General features: G+C 40.7%; 1 protein-coding gene across 2 annotated transcripts in view; it reads right to left on the bottom strand.

The window, feature by feature from the left end:
• Window positions 1–2,297: 2,297 nt before the first annotated feature.
• Window positions 2,298–24,863, bottom strand: part of tma16 (translation machinery associated 16 homolog) — a 39,564-nt gene continuing 16,998 nt past the window's right edge. The window contains exons 5-7 of one of the 2 annotated variants that reach the window (XM_072254706.1): window positions 22,028–22,176; window positions 6,734–6,776; window positions 2,298–5,136 (exon numbers count right to left, since the gene is read on the bottom strand). In XM_072254706.1, the coding sequence (XP_072110807.1) occupies window positions 4,992–5,136; window positions 6,734–6,776; window positions 22,028–22,176 (337 nt within the window). In that variant the 3' untranslated portion in view covers window positions 2,298–4,991. The remainder of the gene's footprint in view (window positions 5,137–6,733; window positions 6,777–22,027; window positions 22,177–24,863) is intronic. The other variant, XM_072254705.1, reaches the window with a different exon arrangement.

Here is a 24,863-nt window from a genome sequence, read left to right as displayed (position 1 = left end):
TATCCTGCATTCTAACTCCTCTTTCCTAATTACATGCCCAATGAAGTTACGTTGCTTTTTCATGATCTCATACATTATTTCTCTTTTTGTGTTTGCTCTGTTCATGGCATTCTCATTAGGTATTCGTTTCCTCCATGATATTCTTTGCATCTTCCTCTGCTGCTTCAATTAATTTCCTCTTGTTACTAGATATTGTCCAACATTCTGAGCCATATAACATAACTGGATAAACGTAACATTTCAGTACTCTGAGGCGGGTTGTCATGCCTAGTTTAGTGTTGGTCAATATTCTCTTCATTCTCATAAAGGTGTCTTTTGCCACCCCTATTCTTCTTTTGATGTCCAAGTCGCACCTGCCATCTGATGTCACCCATCTTCCTAAGTAGCAAAAGTTCTGTACTTGGTTTATGTCTTCCCCATTTATTCTCAGCCTGCAGATAGGATTCTCCTTCTTTTTGGATATCACCATACATTCTGACTTTTGCAATTGATAGATAGACCCGTTTTTGTACTTTCAACAATTTAGCAATTGAGTTTTGTAGTTCTTCCTCCATACTTGCAATTAACACAGTGTCATCTGCATATCTGAAATTAGTGATGTTTTCACCGCCAACTTTGATTCCCAAGATGTCTCTTATTTTTTGTAATCATGTTTCACTGTACACATTAAATAAATTAGGGGAGAAAACACACCTTGTCTAACGCCTCTCTTGATTTTCGTAAACTGACTCACTTCTCCATCTATTCTTAGAGCAGCAGTTTGTTCCCAGTACAGATTTCTGATTAGGCGGAGGTCTTTCAAATCTAGACCTAGAGCTTTCTGTAATATTTCAAATAAATTATTGTGCTTCACTTTATCAAAAGGTTTTGTGTAGTCGATAAAACAAATCTTTTTGCACTTGAATAGCTCGTTCTGATAGTATCCTTAACATCAATATTGCATTGCTTGTACCCTTGTCTTTCACAAAACCACATTGTTTTCTACCTACTTCAGCTTGTATCTTACTTTAAGCTCTTGTCATCAAAATTCTTTGAAGTATCTTGGTGATATGACTCATTAAACTTATGGTCCTATGTAATTCACATTCTATTGCTCCAGGTTTCTTAGGAAGAGTGATAAATACTGATTTTTTTCATCTCTTCTGGTATTATTCCAGTCTCATAAATGTCATTGATTAAATCAGTAAGTTTTTCAATTCCATAATCTTCAAGAGCAATAATTTGTTCTATTACTAATTTATCAGGACCTGCTGCCTTTCCTTTCTTCATCTTATTCATTGCATTACGAACTTCAGATTTTAAAATTGGACCTTCAATGTTTTTCTTAATTTCTCATTTTTCACCTCGATCGTCTTCAAACAATTCCTGAATATACTCAGTCCATCTGTTCATAATCTCATCTTTTTCCATGATAACAATACCGTCCTTTGCTTTCAAACATCCACCTGAAGAACAGAGGGGCTTTTGGAAGAAAGAAGAACTCTTCTCTAAAGCTTCCAATTCATTCCTATAATGAGGCAACCAGAACTGAACACATTACTCCAAGTGTGGTCCAACTTGGGAGTCCTTGTGCAGGATTCCCTAAAGGATAACTTGCAGATTAAGTCAGTGATGGTGAATCTGTGGAAATTATTGCCACAGCCACCTGTGGAGGCAGAGTCATTTGGGTATATTCAAAGCAAAGTTTGATGTTCTTGATTATTGAGGGCAGAGCGGGATAATATTCAGCCATGATGGAACGGCAGAGCAGATTCAATGAGCTCCTATATCTAATGCACTAACAAATGTTTAATAGAGCTTAATATTACCTCACAACTCTTGAACTCAATCTCCCAACAAATGAAGACCAACACTCCATAAACCTTCTTAACCATCCTATCAACTTTCACGGCAACTTTTGAGGGATCTATGGATGCAGACTCCAAGATCCTTCTATTCCTCCACACTGCCAAGAATCTGCCATTAACCCTGTACTCTGTCTTCGACTTTTCAAAGTGTATCACTTCATAGGCTTCCAGATTGAAATCCATCTGCCACTTCTCAACCCAGCTCTGCATCCTATCATTGTCTCAATGTAAATTAAAACAAATCTCTACACCAGTGGTTCCCAACCTCCGGGCCACGAAGCATGCAGGGGTGCAGTGGTAGCTGGGACGCACCCAGCACATCTTTAAGAAAAGAGCCGAAATAAACAAGCTAATTAATTACGTGCTGGGAGACACCTAATTAATTTGCTTGTTTATTTCAGCTTTTTTTTTATTAAAGATGTGCTGGGTGCGTCCTGACTACCACTGCATGCTTCGCGGCCCTGTATCGGTCCGCAGCCCGAAGGTTGGGGACCACTGCTCTACACCATCCACAACACCACCAACCTTTGTGTCACTCTGTGTCAGCTTTTAAAATCAGGCACTAAAATCCACAAATAACGCTTCCCACAATCTCAAACTCTGCAGCAAGTCCTGACGGACCGCACTTACTTTTTAAAACTGGTGCCAAAATGTTAGAAGCAGATGTTGTTCTCCTTTGAATAGAGAGGAAACAAGGGAAGATTTCATACAACTTTATCAAAATCATACTATGTTTTGATCACGTAAATATGTATTATGTAAACAAGTTTCCATTAGCAGGGAAGTAGGGAAGTCACCACCTGGAGTACAAGAGGTTTAAGTCTTAAAATATCTATAAAGGAAGCAATTTATTATCATTTGGATAACAAAAGTTGATTCAATAGCGATTTCAACCAGATATATGAAAAGCATTGCTGCTGAAAGGAAGTAGGACTAATTTGCTTCCCCCTCCCCCCCATAGATGGAATAAGAGAGATGGACTGAATGCTTTCTCACTCCTTGAAAACAGATAAAAATTACATTTTAGATGCTCTATTAAACAATGTCTGTGCATTTCAGAGGGTGTAAAAGCAATATATTTGAGCTGAGTATATTTGATTCTGTCACAGATAAATTTAGGAAACATTAACACTTAAAATTTTGTCTCCTGTGATGCTCAGCAGAGGCCATTAATCAGTGTTCACATGAACAAGACTCCTAGAATCTGCCCTGCACAAGCTTCCACGCTGGAATGCCCATTACCTTTTGTAGTCAAAATTCACCATTTCACTATTATACCTCTCTGGTAACTTAGAGTAGAAAATGCTTGGGAAAAACAGCTGTTTGTTTTTTTGTTGCCACACTTTTACAGGATTCTTAAGTATTAGTGTGTTATTAGGCTGTAGCAAAGAAGCAATTCACAATTTGTTTTAAGTATACAAAAAATATATTTTCAGGTTATTCAGATATATATTATTCCAAATCAGTCACGAACCTTTCTTCAAAGTAGCTTGGTCACAGGACACAGACCACATGGTTCAAACCTGACAGTGCAGAAAAAATGCTCAATCCACTAATGTATGAGACCATAAGACAAAGGATCAGAATTAGGCCATTCAGCCCATCGAGCATGCTCTGCTATTCCATCATGACTGATTTATTATCCCTCTCAACCCCATTCTCCTGCTTTCTGCCCATAACATTTGACACCTTGACACCAAGAACCTATCAACCTCTACCTTAATGAACTATCCTGTACAGCTGTCTGCTAAATGGACACATCCTCTGCACATCCACTCTATGTAGGCCTTTCAACATTCAATACGTTTCAATGAGCACCACCCCCCCACCACTGTTCTTAAAAAACTCCAGCGAGTACAGACCCAGAGCCATCAAACACTCCGCATACATTAACCCTTTCATTCCTGGGATTTCTCGTGAACTTCCTCTGGATGGTCTCCAATGCCAGCATGTCTTTTATTAAATATGAGACCCAAAACTGCTCACAATACTCCAAGTGCGGTCTGACCAATCCCTTATAAAGCCTCAGCATTGCAGCCTTGCTCTTGTATTAAGAGTCCTCTCGAAATGAATGCTTGTATTGCATTTCCCCTCCATACCACCGACTCAAACTGCAAGCTAACCTTTAGGAAATCCTGCACGAGGACTCCCATGTCCCTTTGCATCTCTGATTATTGATTCTCTTCCCATTTAGAAAATAGAACATGCCTTTATTCCTTCTGCTAAAGTGCACTACATTCCATCTGGCACATTTGCCAATTCCCAAATCTGTCTACATCCTTCTGTAGAAAACCTGCTTCCTCAACACTACCTAGTTTATTTCAGTTGTCTTCTATTGGTTTTTAAGAGCTTGCCAATCTTCTACCTTCCCAGTACTTTTATTAATGCATTACTCTTCTGAATGCCATCCATTCACATTCACTCTTTGGCTTAATAAATAATGGGGATATGTTGCCAAGATATTTTGCAGGTGACCAACAGTTTTAAATTAGTAAGACTGGTCATCCTCACCTGAACCACACTACTTTTCCATAATATTTGAATGCTAGTGGCTTGGTTTATTATGTGCCTCCAAGTACCCCAAAACCATATCCTCAATAATGGACTCCAACTCTTTCCAACCACTGAAGTCAGGCTAACTGCGAGTGACAGGGTATTTTCACAATAATAGCAACTGGGAAAAAAGGCAGAGTAAATTTACATGTTTCTCAGGATCCATTCTGATGTTAATGGAATAAGTATAAGATCTCATCTAACAATAAATCACAAAAAAAACCCATAAGCAAGCTGTGGTAGCGATGAGTCAGAAGAGTTTCACCATCGATTTTTAAAAGTTTAATCTGACTGCTTCAGAATACATTCCATTTTAGGAAAAACATGACAAAATATTTTAATGAGAGATTGGAGAAGGTTAACAGAAAACTGTGGCATTTAAAGCTCTTGCATGTCTTGGTCATTAATTTCCAGAATAGCATTTCACCTATAAATTGGTATGTTAAAACTATTAAGGAAATGTACACTTGCTCAAGAATGACGTCTGAGGTATTAACATTTTCACCATGTGTACCTCAGCAGCGAATGTGGCAATCACATTATTCAACAGTTGGCAGTGCGCCTTTTCTTAAAAGGACATTTTCTCATTCCTTAATGTTCTGAGACATCATCTTGATTCTGTATTTTTTGTAAGTCTACTTCATCTTTGTTTCCTTTCTGGGTAGAAATCGAATCTTTTACTGAGACTTTCTTCACTTTGATGTTTGGGAGCACTTTTAGATCACCATCCCATTCTCTTAAAAGAGGAAAAATAAGATCATTAATCAGGAAATCTATTTACATAACACAAATACTGAAATACTGAATACAAGCTGATTTTATGCAATATCTTCCATTAAATACCATTATGACCCAGTTAACATGCTTGACTCAATATCCACTCCAGCAGCTTGAGGTTGAAGTACATTGCACCAGCATGGCAATGATGGAGTCTTCAATGGGTGGAAAAGAACTACGGTCCAGAAGAGACACTGGACAATAAGAACTCAATTAATCTAGAGACGTACACTTCAATATTCTAAACGCAACAGCTCAATTAGCAGCATCCTGGTCTTCTACTTGAAAATTCTTCAATCCATATAATTTCATATGACGACCAGTCTTTTGCCCATATAGAATGTGCAAGGTTTTAGACACTATTCTGAAGGTTCTATGCAAGCAGAATTTTAGCTTTGCTACAGGCATACAATGACAAATTAATAATAAATTTAGCTACTTGCCAATTACTCAGCTTTGGAAAGCAGACTGGTAATTTACAGTGTGATAGCATATACTCTAGAAGTTAATATTAAAGAGTGGGTACAATGCACGTAAGCATTTAATTTTTTTTAAATTAGGTAGATCCAATTAAATTCTCAGGAAACATCCTAACACTGCTCTTTCCAAAACTTATCATTGCAAATTTATGACATCTAATCTAATTAGAATACAGTAGGCCCCTGGCTTATGAATGGTTTCCATTCCTGGCAATTGTCCATAAACCATTTTTTTTCCCACAAGTCAGAAATAAACAATTACCCCCAAAAATACAAACACATTGCCTGAAATAGTTGAGCCTCCAGTTCCTGAAATACTACTTCATTTTCTCAGTTGTGCTTTACAATCATCATTTTTTATTTCATATTGCTCATATTGCATAACATTGCATACTCTTTTCAGAAAATATTCAATGAAAGATTATTTATTGAGATAGACTATGGAATAGGCCTTCAAGCTGTGCCACACAGCAACCCCAGATTTGACCCTAGACTAATCATGGAACAATTTACAATGAACAATTAACCTACCCACATCTTTGGATTGTGGGAGAAAACCAGAGCACCCAGAGGAAACCTACATGGCTACAGGGAGAACATACAAACTCCTTACAGGTAACGGCAGGAATTAACCTTGGTTGTTGGTACCATAAAGCGTTGGGCTAACCACAATGTTACTGGGCCGCCCCCAATTATGCTCATCCTATCATATTCTATAAATAAACTGATGGAATGTATACTGTATCCAGTTATTAATGTATACATTAGGTAACTAGTTTGCACACTTGTAACTAACTGTCCTATCTTGAAAAAACTTAAAACTTAGAGGAATTTGTTTCAAATTGGACTTCTGCAACCCAGGAAGCCCGTGGGGCTTGCTTATGTATTTTTTCCACCCAATCTTAAAAGATGTTTCAAACAATTGTTAAGAAATTTCATTTCACGGTATTTTAATCCATGACTAGTCCTCAGACGTCAGACTTTACGAATTACTGAGGCAATTCTCAAGGCATATTATATTTTTAAATTTGTTGGTTGAAAATTCAGGAAACAAACTCTAATACAGTATAAACATACCTGAAGACTTTTAGATGCTTTACATTGATAATATCAGGAATCTCTGTGGAATGAATAAACACAGTAAGTCAAATGTATATGATTTTTTAAAATTACAAGGCCTTTTCTCTTCTTTTAAAGAAATGTTAAATTTATCAATCACTGTCAAATCTTACATTTTAATTCCAAATTCTATATTTAATATATTTTATGCAGTTTTGGTCACCATTCTGCAGTACAGAAAACAAGCATTTAACATGTCTGAACCAAGAGTGGCAAAGGACACTGGCTTCTTTACTCTGGACTACAAAAAAATGTAAGGCAGTACTCAAGCATCAAGCACCCTTAAAAAGTAAATAAGGTGAACACAAGTTGTTCAAATTTACCAATTTCAGAATCCAAGATACAAGGAAGAGGCTCACAAATGGATTTACTTGTTCTAAGCAAACAGCGGTGAATATAGAGAATAAACTGCCTGTCAAGGCAGAGAGGATTCAACAAACTTCCAATGCTATTATCTGAGTGACCAGGAAATTAAATGCATTTTTAGGACCTTGTAAACATTAAGATTCTCTACACAGTGGCTTCGTGGGTCATGAAAGGCCTAACTTGTGGATATCAGATCTTATGGAAATCTCCCCATCAACTTTAAACCAATTTTAAGAAAAGAAAGTTAGCTATAGAAATGTCTTTGAGAACATAGCAGATGGTTCCCAGTGGGAGGCCACTTAAGAAATTTGCTTTGGAAACTGATATGGTAATCTCTTATATAGCAATTCATCAATCAATGTAACAACTATTGATACTCCAAGGCTATTGAAACCAGTCATTAGTTGTAAGACAGTCTGATTCTACATCATTGTGACTTACACGGGGAAAATAATAAATAAATGTTAATCAGCCTCATTGAGTTGTTCATATGAAAATGTTGGTTTACGGATAATTCTCAACAATGGAACCTTATCTAATCTGGGACTGTAATTTTGTAGATTTTTCTAATTTTGTTATTTTAAATATGTTTTTAAAGCAGAACAACGTTAGCATTGCAACATGCTGTACACCAAAATTATCAAAAAATGAATTTCCCATTCAATGGCTATAAAACTACTTTGATATAATCCTGTATTGCTCCTCCTTTACACTCTTACCATTCAGGACTTCATTTAACAGATGGACACTTAGAAAGAGCACAGTTAACACAAGCAATCTATTTATTTGAGCAAAAACAGGAAATTAGAAATCCTTAACCAAACAAATATGCAAGTACATTAGGCAGGCAGCATTTCAAAGGATGATTGCTCATCCAATTCCCTTTCCAATGATTCACCTAAATGATTTGAGTACATGCCATTCTCCAGAAATGGAGATTACATTGATATTTAATGGGTACACTTCTTGTATAGCTTTTAGTATAGAATAAATTGAGACTCAAAATATGGAAATTTGTAAACATATAAGTAAATATATTTTGCTAGGACGCAAGTGCTCAATCATTGTTGAGTGATTCTTAAGTCTACACCATTTTGTATTACAAAGAAGTGCCAACTTCATTTTAATTCTTTACACAAGGCAGAAAAAGAATGTGCATTGACAACAAGGAATGACGTTTTCTAAATGTGTATGCGGTTTTCTGGCCCATATTCAGCTGTATTAGATTTTCCTTTTTGTCCGATGTCCTTTAAATTAAAAACTACGATAAAATTCCATAGAGGTGACGAATAATACAAAAGAAAGATAATCAAGACAAAGAAAAGAAACGCATGCTCTTGTGCAGAATTTGATTCCCTGACATCAAGTTTATAAGAGTCTGGAAGGAAAGTATTTAGGAGGGGTGATTGATATGTTCATGGCCTAAGGTAGGAGTCAATTTTAGAAAACCTAGCGCATTTATTTTTTTCAACATAGTCCCCTGCTATATTTACACACTTAGTCCAGCGGTCGTGGAGCATACGGATCTTGGACCTCCAGAAAGTGTCCACAGGCGGGTGATTGATAAGTTTGTGGCCTAAGGCAAAAGGAGATGAGTTATACAGCTCTCATTAAATGCACATGCAGGTCAACTCTTTGAGTGATTATGCAGAAAGTTTGAAGTTAATAATTCATCTCCTTCTACCCTAGGCCACGAACTTATCAATCACCCCTGCTGTGGACACTTTCTGGAGGTCCAAGATCCGTATGCTCCACAATCGCTGGACCAAGTGTGTAAATGTAGACGGGGACTATGTTGAAAAATAAATGTGCAAAGTTTTCTAAAATTGACTCCTTCTACCTTAGGCCACAAACTTATCAATCACCTCTCGTAATTTTTACTCGCAACACAAGACATTACAAATATGGTGAGCTTGAGGTCAAATAATATCATTTTAAATTTAAAGGTCATTTATATTCTAAGAAACTATTAGCCGATACATTATATTGAAATTAAATTCTGCCTTAAGTTAAACGTTCACTTCCAGCAACATATGTACACAGTAATAAATCTGACAAGGGAGGTGGGGCTGGTAGAACTTTGACTTAAGTTTTTTGGAGAGATTAAATTTATAAATTAAACTTCCAGACAGTCAGAAAATATTGCAAACATTGATTCAATCAAAAATACCCCATCTATTACAAAAATATTGATCTTATCTTGCATTTTTAGAAATAATCACTTAAGGACAGAAACAAGACATCTCCTCAAGTTATGATTCACAGAATTTTTCAAACCATCATTCTCATGCACAACTGAAGTTAAAATGAAAGGCCAGGCTATTATTTCTTAAAGATTAATACAAACATTCCACTGAAGAATTTTAATAGAGCATTCTAATTTAGTCAGGCATTGGATTGCAGATTCATTAATTTAGTCTAAAATATATTTGGTCTGCAAATATAAGTGCCAACAGATCAACAGGGGACCAAAGATAATATAAAAGGTGAACTGAAATAGAAGAAATGATTGAAAAAGAAAATTATCAACCAGAACAAATCATCAAGGCATGAACAGACAGTAAGAAACATATAAACCAAACATTAGCATATCAAAAGAAACTGAATGACACAATCAAGGTAGAGATTATAACCCCATTCCTCGAAGGAGATTGCCATAAAAGAATTCTAAAACAACAGAAAATGTTCAAATTAAAAAGAAGCTTGCCCAACAATGAAATCTGATAAACTAACATTCTTCCATGAAGGTCAGCTTTAAGCTTTAAATAACAAAGGCTCAACCATATTTCTGAAGTGATAGAACAACAATAAAAGCCATGAACACGAGAAAATCTGCAGATGCTGGAAATCCGAGCATCACACACAAGATGCTGGAGGAACTCAGCAGGCCAGGCAGCATCTATGGAAAAGAATACAATTGACATTTTAGGCCGAAACCCTTCAGCCATGCTTTGTTTATTCGGGTGGACATGCGTATATCTAAAGGCACTATTTACTCTATCTCAGGGCTCTGCTACAGAATGGAAAGTCTGAAGCATGAAAAATATTCATTAAAAACTCAGCATATACAGATATAAGAAAACTATTACATTCCAAATATGTTCCAGCATTTTCTGTTTTTGATGCAGAACTCAATGCTGGTGATAATATATAGTCACAATCATAGTCATAATCATACTTTATTGATCCCGGGGGAAATTAGTTTTTATTACATTTGCACCATAGATAATTAAATAGTAATAAAACCATAAATAGTTAAATAATAATATGTAAATTATGCCAGGAAGTAAGTCCAGGACCAGCCTAGTGGCTCAGGGTATCTGACCCTCCAAGGGAGGAGTTGTAAAGTTTGATGGCCACAGGCAGGAATGACTTCCTATGACATTCTGTGTTGCATCTCGGTGGAATGAGTCTCTGGCTGAACGTATTCCTGTGCCCAACCAGTACATTATGTAGTGGATGGGAGACATTGTCCAAGGTGGCATGCAACTTGGACAGCATCCTCTTTTCAGACACCACCGTCAGAGAGTCTAGTTCCATCCCCACAACATCACTGGCCTTATGAATGGGCTTGTTGATTCTGTTGGTGTCTGCTACCCTCAGCCTGCTGCTCCAGTACACAACAGCAAACATGATAGCACTGGCCACCACAGACTCATAGAACATCCTCAGCATCGTCCGGCAGATGTTAAAGGACCTCAGTCTCCTCAGGAAATAGAGACGGCTCTGACCCTTCTTGTAGACAGTCTCAGTGTTCTTTCACCAGTCCAGTTTATTGTCAATTCATATCCCCAGGTATTTGTAATCCTCCACCATGTCCACACTGACCCCCTGGATGGAAACAGGGTCACCAGTACCTTAGCTCTCCTCAGCTCTACCACCAGCTCCTTAGCCTTTTTCACATTAAGCTGCAGATAATTCTGCTCACATCATGTGACAAAGTTTCCTACCGTAGCCCTGTACTGAACCTCATCTCCCTTGCTGATGCATCCAACTATGGCAGAGTCATCCGAGAACTTCTGAAGATGACAAGACTCTGTGCTGTAGTTGAAGTCCGAGGTGTAAATGGTGAAGAGAAAGGGAGACAAGACAGTCTCCTGTGGAGTCCCAGTGCTGCTGATCACTCTGTCGGACACATAGTGTTGCAAGCACACGTACTGTGGTCTGCCAGTCAGGTAATCAAGAATCCATGATACCAGGAAAGCATCCACCTGCATCGCTGTCAGCTTCTCCCCCAGCAGAGCAGGGCGGATGGTGTTGAACGCACTGAAGAAGTCAAAAAACATGACCCTCACAGTGCTCGCTGGCTTGTTCAGGTGGGCGTAGACACGGTTCAGCAGGTAGACGATGGCATCCTCAACTCCTAGTCAGGGCTGGTAGGCGAACTGGAGGGGATCTAAGTGTGGCCTGACTATAGGCTGGAGCAGCTCCAGAACAAGTCTCTCCAGAGTCTTCATGATGTGGGAGATCAATGCCACCGGTCTGTAGTCATTGAGGCCGCTGGGGCGCGGCGTCTTCGGCACAGGGACAAGGCAGGATGTCTTCCACAGCACAGGAACCTTCTGGAGCCTCAGGCTCAGGTTGAAGACATGGTGAAGTACTCCACATAGCTGAGAGGCACAGGTTTTGAGCACCCTGGTACTGACACCATCTGGGCCTGCAGCCTTGCTTGGGTTGAGATGTTTCAGCTGTCTTCTCACCTGTTCAGCTGTGAAGCCCACCGTGGTGGTTTCGTGTGAGGAAGGGTATAGTCATGGGAGCAGGGTGGGGGACTGTGAGGAGGGGTAGGAGGAGAATACCCAATCATTCAAAACTATACCAATCCCACAATAAAAAAATTTCCTCTCAATGCTGCAGTCTTCATCATGAAGAACTAAAAGGAAAATGTTTTGTTTTCTTCAGATCATCTTTAACAAGTGAAAAAAAGAATATGGTTCTATTTATCAAGAACACTTACTCTGATAGCATCAAAGTAGTAGTCCCACTAACACAGAAAAATAACTAGATTAGAAATTAGCTGCCAAATATCTGGCTATGAAATTTATTAGCTTTATCCATTGTCAGTTTAAAATAAATGAAAAATAAAATGAAATTAAATAAATCAATACAATTAACAAAAACCATTTAGATAGATCTAATGAAACAAAACATCTACTCAACTTTATAAATAACCCCATTTTGTTATGAGAGTCACTAAACCATATTAGGTTAATCTTTTAAACTGAACTTAGACAGGCATCCTTTCCAGCAAGTTTGTGATCATTCTTTTCCTTTTCTCCCATTACCACTTATCACTCAGATGCCAGCAGACACAATGGAAAGAGCACACTACTCGCAAACTTTCCACCCACTCAGCCCCCCTCTCCATCTGAAACTGCATGAAACCAAAATACAAGCAAGTCACCCAGGATCCTGATGTTACATAGAAACACAGAAAATCTACAGCACAATACAGGCCCTTCGGCCCACAATGCTGTGCCGAACATGTACTTACTTAGAAATTACCCAAGGTTACCCATAGCCCTCTATTTTTCTAAGCTCCAGGTACCCATCCAAGCGTCTCTTAAAAGACCATATTGTATCCGCCTCCACCGCCGTCGCCAGCAGTCCATTCCATGCACTCGTCACTCTCTGCGTAAAAAACTTACCCCTGACATCTGCTCTATATCTACTTCCAAGCACCAGCCGTGGGGAAAAGCATCTGACTATCCACACGATCAATGACTCTCATCATCTTATACACCTCTATCAGGTCACCTCTCATTCTCCACTGCTCCAAGGAGAAAAGGCCATGCTCACTCAACCTATTCTCATAAGGCATGCTCCTCAATCCAGGCAACATCCTTTTAAATCTCCTCTGCACCCTCTCTATAGTTTCCACATCCTTCCTGTAGTGAGGTGACCAGAAGTGAGCAGAATACTCCAAGTGGAGCCTGATCAGAGTCCTGTATAGCTTTAACATTACCTCTCAGATCTTAAATTCAATCCCATGGTTGACGAAGGCCAATGCACCGTATGCTTTGGTCAACCTGTGCAGCAGCTGAGTGTCCCATGGACTCGGACCCCAAGATCCCTCTGATCCTCCACACTGCCAAGAGCTTTACCAATACTATATTCTGTTAGAATACTACATTCTATCATATTTGACCTACCAAAATGAACCACCTCGCACTTACCTGGGTTGAAATCCATCTGCCACTTCTCAGCCGTTTTGCATCCTATCAATATCCTGCTTTAACCTCTGACGGCCCTCCACACTATCCACAACACCCCCAATCTTTGTGTCATCAGCAAATTTACAAACCCAACCCTCCACTTCCTCATCCAGGTCATTTATAAAAGTCACGAAGAATAGGGGTCCCAGAACAGATCCCTGAGGCACACCACTGGTCACTGAACTTCATGCACCCGTCTACAACCACTCTTTACCTTCTGTGGGCAAGCCAGTTCTTGATCCACAAAGCAAGGTCTCCTTGGATCCCATGCCTCCTTACTTTCTCAATAAGCCTTGCATGGGATACCTTATTGAATGCCTTGCTGAAATCCATATACACTACATCTACTGCTCTACCATCAATGTGTTTAGTCACATCCTCAAAAAATGCAATCAGGCTTATAAGGCACGACCTGCCTTTGACAAAGCCATACTGACTATTCCTAATCATATTATGCCTCTCCAAATGTTCATAAATCCTGCCTCTCAGGATCTCCTCCATCAACTTACCAACCACTGAAGTAAATACTCACTGGTCTATAATTTCCTGGGCTATCTCTATTCCCTTTCTTGAATAAGGGAACAACATCCGCAACCCTCCAATCCTCCGGAACCTCTCCAGTCCACACTGATGATGCAAAGATCACTGCAAGAGGCTCAGCAAATCTCCTCCCTTGCCCCCCACTGTAGCCTGGGGTACATCTCGTCCGGTACCGGTAACTTATCCAACTTGCTGCTTTCCAAAAGCTCCAGCACATCCTCTTCCTTAATATCTACATGCTCAAGTTTTTCAGTCCACTGCAAGTCATCCCTACAATCGCCAAGATTCTTTTCCATAGTGAATACTGAAGCAAAGTATTCATTAAGTATCTCTGCTATCTCCTCCAGTTCCATACACACTTTTCCAACGTCACACTTGATTGGTTCTATTCTTTCACGCCTTATCCTTTTACTCTTCACATACTTGTAGAATGCCTTGGGATTTTCCTAAATCCTGCTCACCAAGGCCTTCTCCTGGCCCCTTCTGGCTCTCCTAATTTCATTCTTAAGCTCTTTCCTGTTAGCCGTATAATTTTCTAGATCTCTACCATTACGTCTCCTTCTTGACTAGATTTTCAGCTGCCTTTGTACACCATGGCTCCTGTACCCTACCATCCTTTCCTTGTCTAATTGGAACGTACCTATGCAGAACTCCACGCAAATATCCCCTGAATATTTGTCACATTTCTACTGTACATTTCCCTGAGAACATCTGTTCCTAATTTTGCTTCCAAGTTCCTGCCTAATAGCTTCATATTTCTCCTTACTCCAATTAAATGCTTTCCTAACTTTTTTGTTTTTATCCCTCTCCAATGCTATGGTAAAGGAAATAGAATTGTGATCACTAGCGACAAAATGCTCTCCCACTGAGAGACCTGACACCTGACCAGGTTCATTTCCCAATACCAGATCAACTACAGCCTCTCCTCTTGTAGGCTTATCTACATATTGTGTCAAGAAGCCTTCCTGAACATACCTAACAAACTCCACCCCATCTAAACCCCTCACTCTAGGGAGATGCCAATCAATATTTGGGTAATTAAAATCTCCCACCACGACAACCCTGTTATTATTACACCTTTCCAGAATCCGTCTCCTTATCTGCTCCCCGATGTCCTTGTTACTATTGGGTGGTCTATAAAAAACACCCAGTAGAGTTATTGACCCCTTCTTGTTTCTAACTTCCACCCACAGAGACTCATTTCTGTTCAAAATGAAGCAAGTATTAAAAGAGAGAAGAGGAAAAGAGTGGAATTTGTTCCATTATGTCCAAATGTAAAACTACAATTAAAGGATATAAGTGTGGACTGGGAAGACTATATATTTTTCCCCACCTCTTCTTCACCACCATGAGCACCACTTAGGTTTTCCTCATCACCCTACCTCTCAGCACTAATTTATACAAGTTCTTTCAAAAAACATTTACCACATCGATCTCTGAATGAAGTCCCGTTATTCACACCTTTCCAGCTTTCTGTATTTCAGTAAATTCATTTCAAAACATTTTTATTTACTGCCAATTATATTCCCTCACGAAGCTTGCTCCTAGGTTTTGGTTACTCATTGCTTTCCAATGCACTGCTGATGAATGGCCTTGCAATCTGTTCTCATGTGTTGTGCTTCACTTCAAGCTTTTCTTCAAGGATAACCAGCATATCAGATAAAATATAGGCATTTTAGCTATTCATCCAAAGCAGGTGTTAGTTACCAGGTATTTATTAATACAGGGTCTAATGCCAATTTCTTTACTCTATATATAGAAAATTGATATAGCTTAGTAGAGTAGGTGCTAAGTGCATTACATTCTTCTTGCAAAACCAATGATCTAATCGAAAAACAGACAAGAAAAAACTGTTACTCATACTTCCAGTGAGCTGGGCTCAGCCTGCTTTTCTGTGCTCTCTGTGTGGAAGTTAGCTGTTTTCTCTCCGGCCACTTGGGTTTATTCAAGATGCTCTGGTTTCCTTCCTATATCCCAAGATGTGGGTTGGTAATTTAGTGGTCACTGTTATTTCAAAATACCCTTGTGTAGGTGGTACAACTAAAAGAAACGTGGGGAGAAGAGGATACTTGGAAAATTAGCAAGATGGCAAAGACTCAACGGGCCAAATAGCCTTCTACCGTGTTTTTAGAAAATATTCAAAAAGGACATTTTATCCTCATATGCAGCCAAAAAATGCCAAGGATTCTTGTTGGTTTGAAGCACTCCCAAGACTTAGCTGCTGAAAGAAAACCAAGTCTGCCTTCCATCTGTTTCCCTTCCAAAGCTTACCCAAGGCTCATAGTCAATGAAGCAGTCAGCCCAGTTTGGTACAACTAAAATTTGGGAAGATGCCTTGTGTCTAACAGACATAGGAAATTTTAACACTTATTAAAATGGGGCTCAGCCACAATTACAAGGAAGACTTGGGTTTGTAAATTAAGCTGTATGCCATGTATACATTTCAGTGCTGTAAATCAGCTTACGCTAATTTCTAGTCCACAATATTTCAAGAAAACTATAAAATGAAATTCATTTAAAAGACTGTCCTATATGTTAGTAGGGCTGATCAATTACCCAGAATACAAATCTGTTTTCTATCTAACAAAAAAAAACTATCTTAAGCCATTATAGTCTCTAAAAAGAGCAACAAACTCACCTAGAGGCCTTGAACTTTTGATTCCATCTAAATCTTTAAACAACTGGGATAGACATAGCTGTTTTCCATCATTTTAGTAGTACTGTTTATACAACTAAAACAAAATATAAATTAACGCTCAGCTGTGCTCAAGATAGGTTTGGACAGTCCAAGCATACACAGTAGATATATATTTTTAAATTTAGCAATACAGTGCAGAATAGGCCCTTCCAGCTGCACCACCCAGCAAACACTGACAGCCCCAATTTAACCCTAACAAAATCATGGTGCAGTTGACAGTGACTGATTAACCTAACCAGTATGACTTTACACAGTGGGAGGAAACTGGAGGGTCTGGAGAAAGCCCATGGATTCATAGGGGAGGACGTACAGAGACTCTTCACAGAGGATGGAGGGATTGAACTCTGAACTGCGACACCTGACCTGTAATAGTGTCACATTAATCACTATGCTATCATGATGATGCAACTGTCCAGCAAGCAATAGCACCAGTAACCATCAGTAACACAGTTCCCAGTAATTACTTTTCGTTCCATTCCCTCAAGTCAATGTAAGCAAATGATTGCCATGTATTACACTACTCAAATACTAACACAATAATTTCTCCAAGCAAAAGGCAACTAATATTTGGGTAAATTAAGGTCAGGTGACAGATGTGTGGAGTTAAATTGCCTACAATTGTTGCATCAGAGAAAAATATTCAAATTACGAGCACCGATTGATCTCTAGTTTAAAAAGTGACAAAAATATATCTGTGCATCTGAAGTTGACTACTGGGGTCTGTCCAAATTAGCGCGTGGAAGTCAGCCAGTGAGTTTAAAAAGCGGGAAGAGTTTAAAAAGAAGACAGCTTTATAGAGCGGACGAAAGAGAAAAGGGAGACAGTGGGAAGGCTTTGGCTCAACGGGGCTTCGGTGATAATGGGTCAAGGCGAGGTAGGTTATCTGTTTAGAATACAGATAGAAAGAATGTGTGTGAGGCTGGTTTTCTGTGCTCGGTGTCAGATGTGGGAGGTCCTGGAGACTCCCAGCATACCGGATGGTCACATCTGCATTAGGTGCATCGAGCTGCAGCTACTTAGGGAAGGTGTTAGGGAACTGGAGATGCAGCTCAATGGCCTTCGTCTGGTCAGGGAGAATGAGGAGGTGATAGAGAGGAGCTATAGGCAGGTAGTCACACTGGGGCCTCAGGAGACAGATAAGTAGGTAACAGTCAGGAGAGGGAAGGACAAGAAGCAGATACTAGAGAGTACCCCAGTGGCTGTACCCCTTACCAATAAGTACTCCTGCTTGAGTACTGTTGGGGAGACAGCCTACCTGGGGGAAGCAACAGTGGTCGCACCTCTGGCACAGAGTCTGGCCCTGTGGCTCAGAAGGGTAGGGAAAGGAAGAGGATGGCAGCAGTGATGGGGGACTCTAAAGTTAGGGGGTCAGACAGGCAATTCTATGGATGCAGGAAGGAAATGTGGATGGTAGTTTGCCTCCCAGGTGCCAGGGTCCGGGATGTTTCTGATCGCGTCCATGAAGTGGGAAGGAGAACAGCCAGAGGTTGTGGTACATATTGGTACCAACGACATTGGTAGGAAAAGGGTCCTGAAAGCAGACGACAGAGAGTTAGGTAGGAAGTTGAGAAGCAGGACCTCAAAGATAGTAATCTCAGGATTACTGCCCGTGCCACGCGACTGTGAGTGCAGGAATAGAATGAGGTGGAGGATAAATGCGTAGCTGAGGGATTGGAGCAGGGGGCAGGGATTCAGATTTCTGGATCATGGGGACCTCTTCTGGAGCAGGTGTAACCTGTACAAAAAGGATGGGTTGCACTTGAATCTGAGGGGAGACCTCTCCTATTGGGGAGAGCTTAAACTAGAATTGCTTGGGGATGGGAACAGAACTGAAGTGACAGAGGAAAGGGAGGCTGGTTCACATAGAGAGAAAGCCTGGAGACAGTGCAAAAAGGGAGGGGAGGATAGGCAGGTGACAGAGAAGGGACGCACTCAGACTGATGGTTTGAGATGTGTCTATTTTAATTCAAGTATTATGAATAAAGCAGATGAGCTTAGAGCGTGGATCAGCGCTTGGAGTTATGATGTTGTGGCCATTACAGAGACTTCGATGGTGCAGAGGCAGGAATGGCTACTTCAAGTGCCAGGCTTTAGATGTTTCAGAAAGGACAGGGAGGGAGGCAAAAGAGGTGTGGGCGTAGCACTGTTGATCAGAGATAGTGTCACGGCCGCAGAAAAGGAGGAAGTCATGGAGGGGTTGTCTATGGTGTCTCTGTGGGTGGAAGTTAGGAATAGGAAGGGGTCATTAACTCTACTGGGTTATAGACCACCCAGTAGTAACAGGGACATCGAGGAGCAGAGAGGGAGACAGATTCAGGAAAGGAGTAATAATAACAGGGTTGTCGTGGTGGGAGATTTTAACTTCCCAAATATTGATTGGCATCTCCCTGGAGTGAGGAGTTTAGATGGGGTGGAGTTTGTGAGGTGTGTTCAGGAAGGTTACTTGACACAATATGTAGATAAGCCTACAAGAGGAGAGGCTGTACTTGATCTGGTATTGGGAAATGAACCTGGTCAGGTGTCAGGTCTCTCAATGGGAGAGCATTTTGGAGATAGTGAGCACAATTCTACCTCCTTTACCATAGCATTGGAGAGGGATAGGAACAGACAAGTTAGAGAAATGTTTAATTGGAGTATGGGGAAATATGAGGCTATCAGGTAGGAACTTGGAAGTGTAAATTGGAAACAGATGTTCTTAGGGAAACGTACGGAAGAAATGTGGCAATAAAAGGGGACTGTGTGTCCTCATTATCATAATCATAAATGTTCAGAGGATATTAGTGTGGGGCTCTGCGTAGATACATTCCAATGAGACAGGGAAAGGATGGTAGGGCACAGAAACCATGGTGTACAAAGGCTGTTGTAAATCTAGTCAAGAAGAAAAGAAGAGCTTACGAAAGGTTCAAAAAACTGGGTAATGATAGAGATCTAGAGGATTATAAGGCAAACAGGAAGGAGCTTAAGAATGAAATTAGGAGAGCCAGAAGGGACCATGAAAAGGCCTTGGCAGACAGCATTAAGGAAAATCCCAGGCATTCTACAAGTATGTGAAGAGCAAGAGGATAAGACGTGATAGAATAGGACCAATCAAGTGTGACAGTGGAAAAGTTGTGTATGGAACCGGACGAGGAAGTGTAAGTAATTAATGAATACTTTGCTTCGGTATTCACTTGAGAAAAGGACCTGGGCAGTTGTAGGGTGACTTACAGTGGACTGAAAAGCTTGAGCATATAGACTTTAAGAAAGAGGATGTGCTGGAGATTTTGGAAAGCATCAAGTTGGATAAATCACCTGGATGGGATGGTATATACCCCAGACTACTGCGGGAAGCGAGGGAAGAGATTGCTGAGCCTCTGACGATGATCTTTCCATCACGGCAGAATATAGCATTAATGGTAAGACTCTTGGGGTCTTGGGGTCCGAGAACATAGGACAGCGGTCCCCAACCACCGGGCCGCGGACCAGTACCGGGCCGCAGAGCATGCGCTACCAGGCCGCGAGGAAGCGATATGATTTGGCGATATGAGTCAGCTGCACCTTTCCTCGTTCCCTGTCACGGCCACTGATCAGCCATTACGCATGCAAGGTCGTGACCCGCGCGTCATCTGTGTCAGGGTGGGAAGGAGATCAACTCCTCGAGCTTGTAAATGACAACGGGCTGAGAAGTATGTTTGATATAATAATTCTGTCGGCATTTTGGATCAAAGTCAAGACTAAATATCCTGAGATAGCTACGAAAGCACTGAAAACACTTCCATCATTTTTCTGCGAAGCGGAGTTTTCTGCCATGAATGCAACGAAAACTAAATTGCAGAATAGACTGGACATCAGGAACCCCCTTCGAGTATCGCTGTCTCCCATCATCCCTCAATGGGACCGTCTTGTTGCAGGGAAACAAGCCCAGGGCTCCCACTGATTCAGCGATATTGGTGTGTTGCAATGATTTTATATATTTATACGGGGAAAATATGTGCTGTGTGTTTAATATCCAAATGTTACATAAAATGTTATGATGCTATTGACTTATAAGTGACCCTATAACAATTACAGCACGGAAACAGGCTATCTCGGCCCTTCTAGTCTGTGCCGAATGCTACTCTCACCTAGTCCCGCCGACCTGCACACAGCCCATAACCTTCCATTCCTTTCCTGTCCTGTCCATATACCTATCCAATTTTTCTTTAAGTGATAATATCAAACCTGCCTCTACCACTTCTACTGGAAGTTCGTTCAACACTTCAAGCTCCCCTGATAATTGACTTATCACTGTATTCATGTGAGGAAAATATGCGCTGTGTGTTTAATATTAAATTCGTTAGATAAACCCTTTTAAAAACAAAATTGAGTGTATTACCCACTTATCGCCTATATTTCAGTAGTGATTAAAACCCACCCCCACGAACAGAATCGCCAAAAAGGATTTGCTGTGGGCGGGCGGAGCGGGAATCGGCAGGTCACGACGCGCATGCGCACTGGTGCCCGCGCAAGGCTTCATGGCCATTGTAGTCTTTCTGGGTAAACAACACATTTGACTGCTACTCTTGTCCGTTGGCAACCCTACCCACCCCACCCACCCCCCCCGCTCCCTGGGTCGGCCGGTCCGCAAGAATATTGTCAATATTAAACCAGTCCGTAATGCAAAAAAGGTTGGGGACCCCTGACATAGGACACTCAAAGCTGCTGCACAGGTTGACTCTGTGTTAAGAAGGCATACGGTGCATTGGCCTTCATCAATCGTGGGAGCAGAGAGCTAATGTTGCAGCTCTACAGGACCCTGGTCAGACCCCACTTGGAGTATTGTGCTCAATTCTGGTCCCCTCACTACAGGAAGGACATGAAAACCATTGAAAGGGTACAGAGAAGATTTACAAAGATGTTGCCTGGATTGGGGAGAATGCCTTATGAGAATAGGTCGAGTGAACCTGGCCTTTTCTCTTAGCGATGGAGGATGAGAGGTGACCTGATAGAGGTGTACAAGATAATGAGAGGCATTGATCTTGTGGATAGTCAGAGGCTTTTTCCCAGGGCTGAAATGGCTAGCACGAGAGGGCAATGTTTTAAGGTGCTTGGAAGTAGGTACAGAGGAGATTAATTTTTTTTTTTTTTTTTTTTACACACAGAGTGGTGAGTGCGTGGAATGGGCTGCTGGCGGTGGTGGAGGCGGAAATGATAGGGTGTTTTAAGAGACCCCTGGATGGATACATGGAGCTTAGAAAAATAGAGGGCTATGGGTAAGCCTAGGTAGTTGTTACGGTCATGTTTGGCACAGCTTTGTGGGCCGAAGGGCCTGTATTGTGCTGAAGGTTTTCTATGTTTCTATGAAACACTGTGGATTCACAGTATTTCTTGTCGAACCTTAACACATATGCAATCGCAAAATGTTAGAACATAAAATGGGAGGTCTTAGTATTGTACCGTATTAAGCAGTCTTACCCAAACCATTTTCTTCATACTGAAGCCTTTCACGTTCAATTGTCTGTTTCAGAATGGCTTCACGAGCCTGGTGCTGTCTTCCTTGTCTGCCTTTAATGCTATTTGCCAATTCAATTTGTTCTAACTCAGTATCAAATCTGTGCAAATACCTGGAATGGAAAATGCAGGTTTGTTTGAAACTCAAGCACATAAACACAATAAAAATTTCAAGTCATTGACCTGGATTTTGCAATTTGGTTTGAAAGAACAACACTTGCTGTTCACCTCATGCAAAGACAAATGTTAATTTTAGGAGATTTTTCAGCAAAGACTGGCATTTAATCTATCATGATGCCCTCGACTAGGGGCCTACGGCAACTGTTGGCAGGTCAAATACCTATGGAAGGCCGCCCTCCAAACAATCACATTGAAAAGAGGTTAACTTGCAAAAGTAATAGATAAAACTGAAACATTTTCCAGAGCTCAGTAAGTGACATTCTGCTTGAGACAATATTTTTTTTGCATAAAACAAATGAAGATATTCTGCAATTCCAATTAACACTACTAAACTGCAGCAAATGGAAATTTGCTGCTAAACAAATTAGTATATTGGAATTAGGTCGCTTTCAGTTAAGGGTAATCTATAACTGGCTTCTAATTTCAGGCTTACACAACAAGGAATGCTAATGTTGACAGAAGAAACTTAGCAATAGTCATAGAAAAGTACATCACGGGCCCGTCTGATCTGTGCCGAACCACTTAAATTGCCTACTCCTAGAGACCTGCACCTTTCCATTCCCCTACCATCCCTATATCTATCCAAACTCCGCTTAAGCGTTGAAATCCAGCTCACATACACCACTTGCGCTGGCAGCTCACTCCACACTCTCACGACCCTCTAAGTGAAGAAATATCCCCTCATGTTCCCCTTAAACTTTTCACCTTTCAACCTTAACCCATGACTTCTGACTGTAGTACCACCCAACCTCACTGGAAAAAGTCTGCTTGCCCTTACCCTATCTACACCCCTCATAATTTTGTATACCTCTATCAAATCTCCCTTAATCCTTTACATTCCAAGAAATAAAATCCAAACCTATTCAATCTGAACTCAGTAATCATCAGATTATGATATAGTTGCTTAGTAAATTAAATGAATTAAAATACAATAAATATAATTTCAATAAATATGGAATAAAAGCAAAATTACCAAATTTTTGTAAAAACCTACTGGTCATGACATTACTAATATACAGTTGCAAGAAGTTTGTGAACCCTTTGCAATTATCTGATTTTCTTTATTAATTACTCATAAAATGTGGGCTGATCTTTATCTAAGTCACAATAATAGACAAACCCAATCTGCCTATACTAATAACACACAAACAACTACTACTTTTTGTCAATACTGAGTACATCATTTAAACAATCACAGTCTAGGTTCAAAAAAGTAGGTGAACCTCTGAGGTAATGCTTTCTATAAAAAGCTATTTGGAGGCAGGTGTTCCAATCAATGAGATGAGATTGGAGGTATGGGTTGTAGAGGTGCCCTGCCCTATGAAAAAGACACACAGGGTCCTAACATAGGTAGGAAGAGGGATGAGGTCCTGAAGTGTGAGTTTTGGGAACTAGGCAGAAGGCTGAAGAACAGGACCTCAAGGGTGGCGTCCTCAGGATTGCTGCCAGTGCTACGTGACAGTGATGGTAAGAATTGGAGGAGATGGCAGTTGAATGCGTGGCTGAGGAGTTGGTGCAGGGAGCAGGGTTTTAGATTTTTGAATCATTGGGATCTCTTCTGGGGAAGGTGGGACCTGTACAGATTGGATGGGTTGCACCTGAACTTGAGGGGGAGCAATATCCTTGCGAGTAGGTTTGTTAGAATGGTTTGGCAGGGTTTAAACTAATTTGCAAGGAAGTTGGGATCCAGAGTGATAGAGCAGTGAAAGAAGTGCATGGAGTAAAGCCAGATCTAACATATAGAGAGGCGTTGAGGAAAGAGAAGCAGAATAAAATAGGAAGGTAGAAGGGCTAAACTATGTGTACTTCAGTGCAAGAAGCATCAGAAACAAAGGTGATGAACTGAGAGCTTGGATACATACATGGAATTATGATGTAGTGGCCATTACAGAGACTTGGCTGGCACCAGGGCAGGAATGGATTCTCAATATTCCTGGATTTCAGTGCTTTAAAATGGATAGAGAGGGAGGAAAAGGGGAGGAGGGGTGGCATTACTGGTCAGGGATACTATTACAGCTACAGAAAGGATGGGTAATGTAGCAGTATCCTCTTTTGAGTCAGTATGGGTGGAAGTCAGGAACAGGAAGGGAACAGTTACTCTACTGGGAGTATTCTATATGCCCCCGGTGGCAGCAGAGATACTGAGGAGCAGATTGGGAGGCAGATTTTGGAAAGGTGCAAAAATAACAGGGTTGTTATCATGGGTGACTTTAACTTCCCTAATATTGATTGGCACCTGATTAGTTCCACGGGTTTAGACGGGGCAGAGTTTGTTAAGTGTGTCCAGGATGGATTCCTGTCACAGTATGTGGACAGGCCGACCAGGGGGAATGCCATACTAGATCTAGTACTAGGTAATGAACCGGGTCAGGTCACAGATCTCTCAGTGGGTGAGCATCTGGGGGACAGTGACCACTGCTCCCTGGCCTTCAGCATTATGATGGAAAAGGATAGAATCAGAGAGGACAGGAAAATTTTTAATTAGGGAAGGGGAAATTATGAGGCTACAAGGCTAGAACTTGCGGGTGTGAATTGGGATGATGTTTTTGCAGGGAAATGTACTATGGACATGTGGTCGATGTTTAGAGATCTCTTGCAGGATGTTAGGGATAAATTTGTC

The sequence above is a fragment of the Mobula birostris genome, chromosome 4, assembly GCF_030028105.1.
Source record: "Mobula birostris isolate sMobBir1 chromosome 4, sMobBir1.hap1, whole genome shotgun sequence".
Classification (NCBI taxonomy): Eukaryota; Metazoa; Chordata; class Chondrichthyes; order Myliobatiformes; family Myliobatidae; genus Mobula; species Mobula birostris.
Note: the sequence above shows the minus strand (reverse complement) of the source record. Positions and strands in the feature narration are given on the sequence as shown.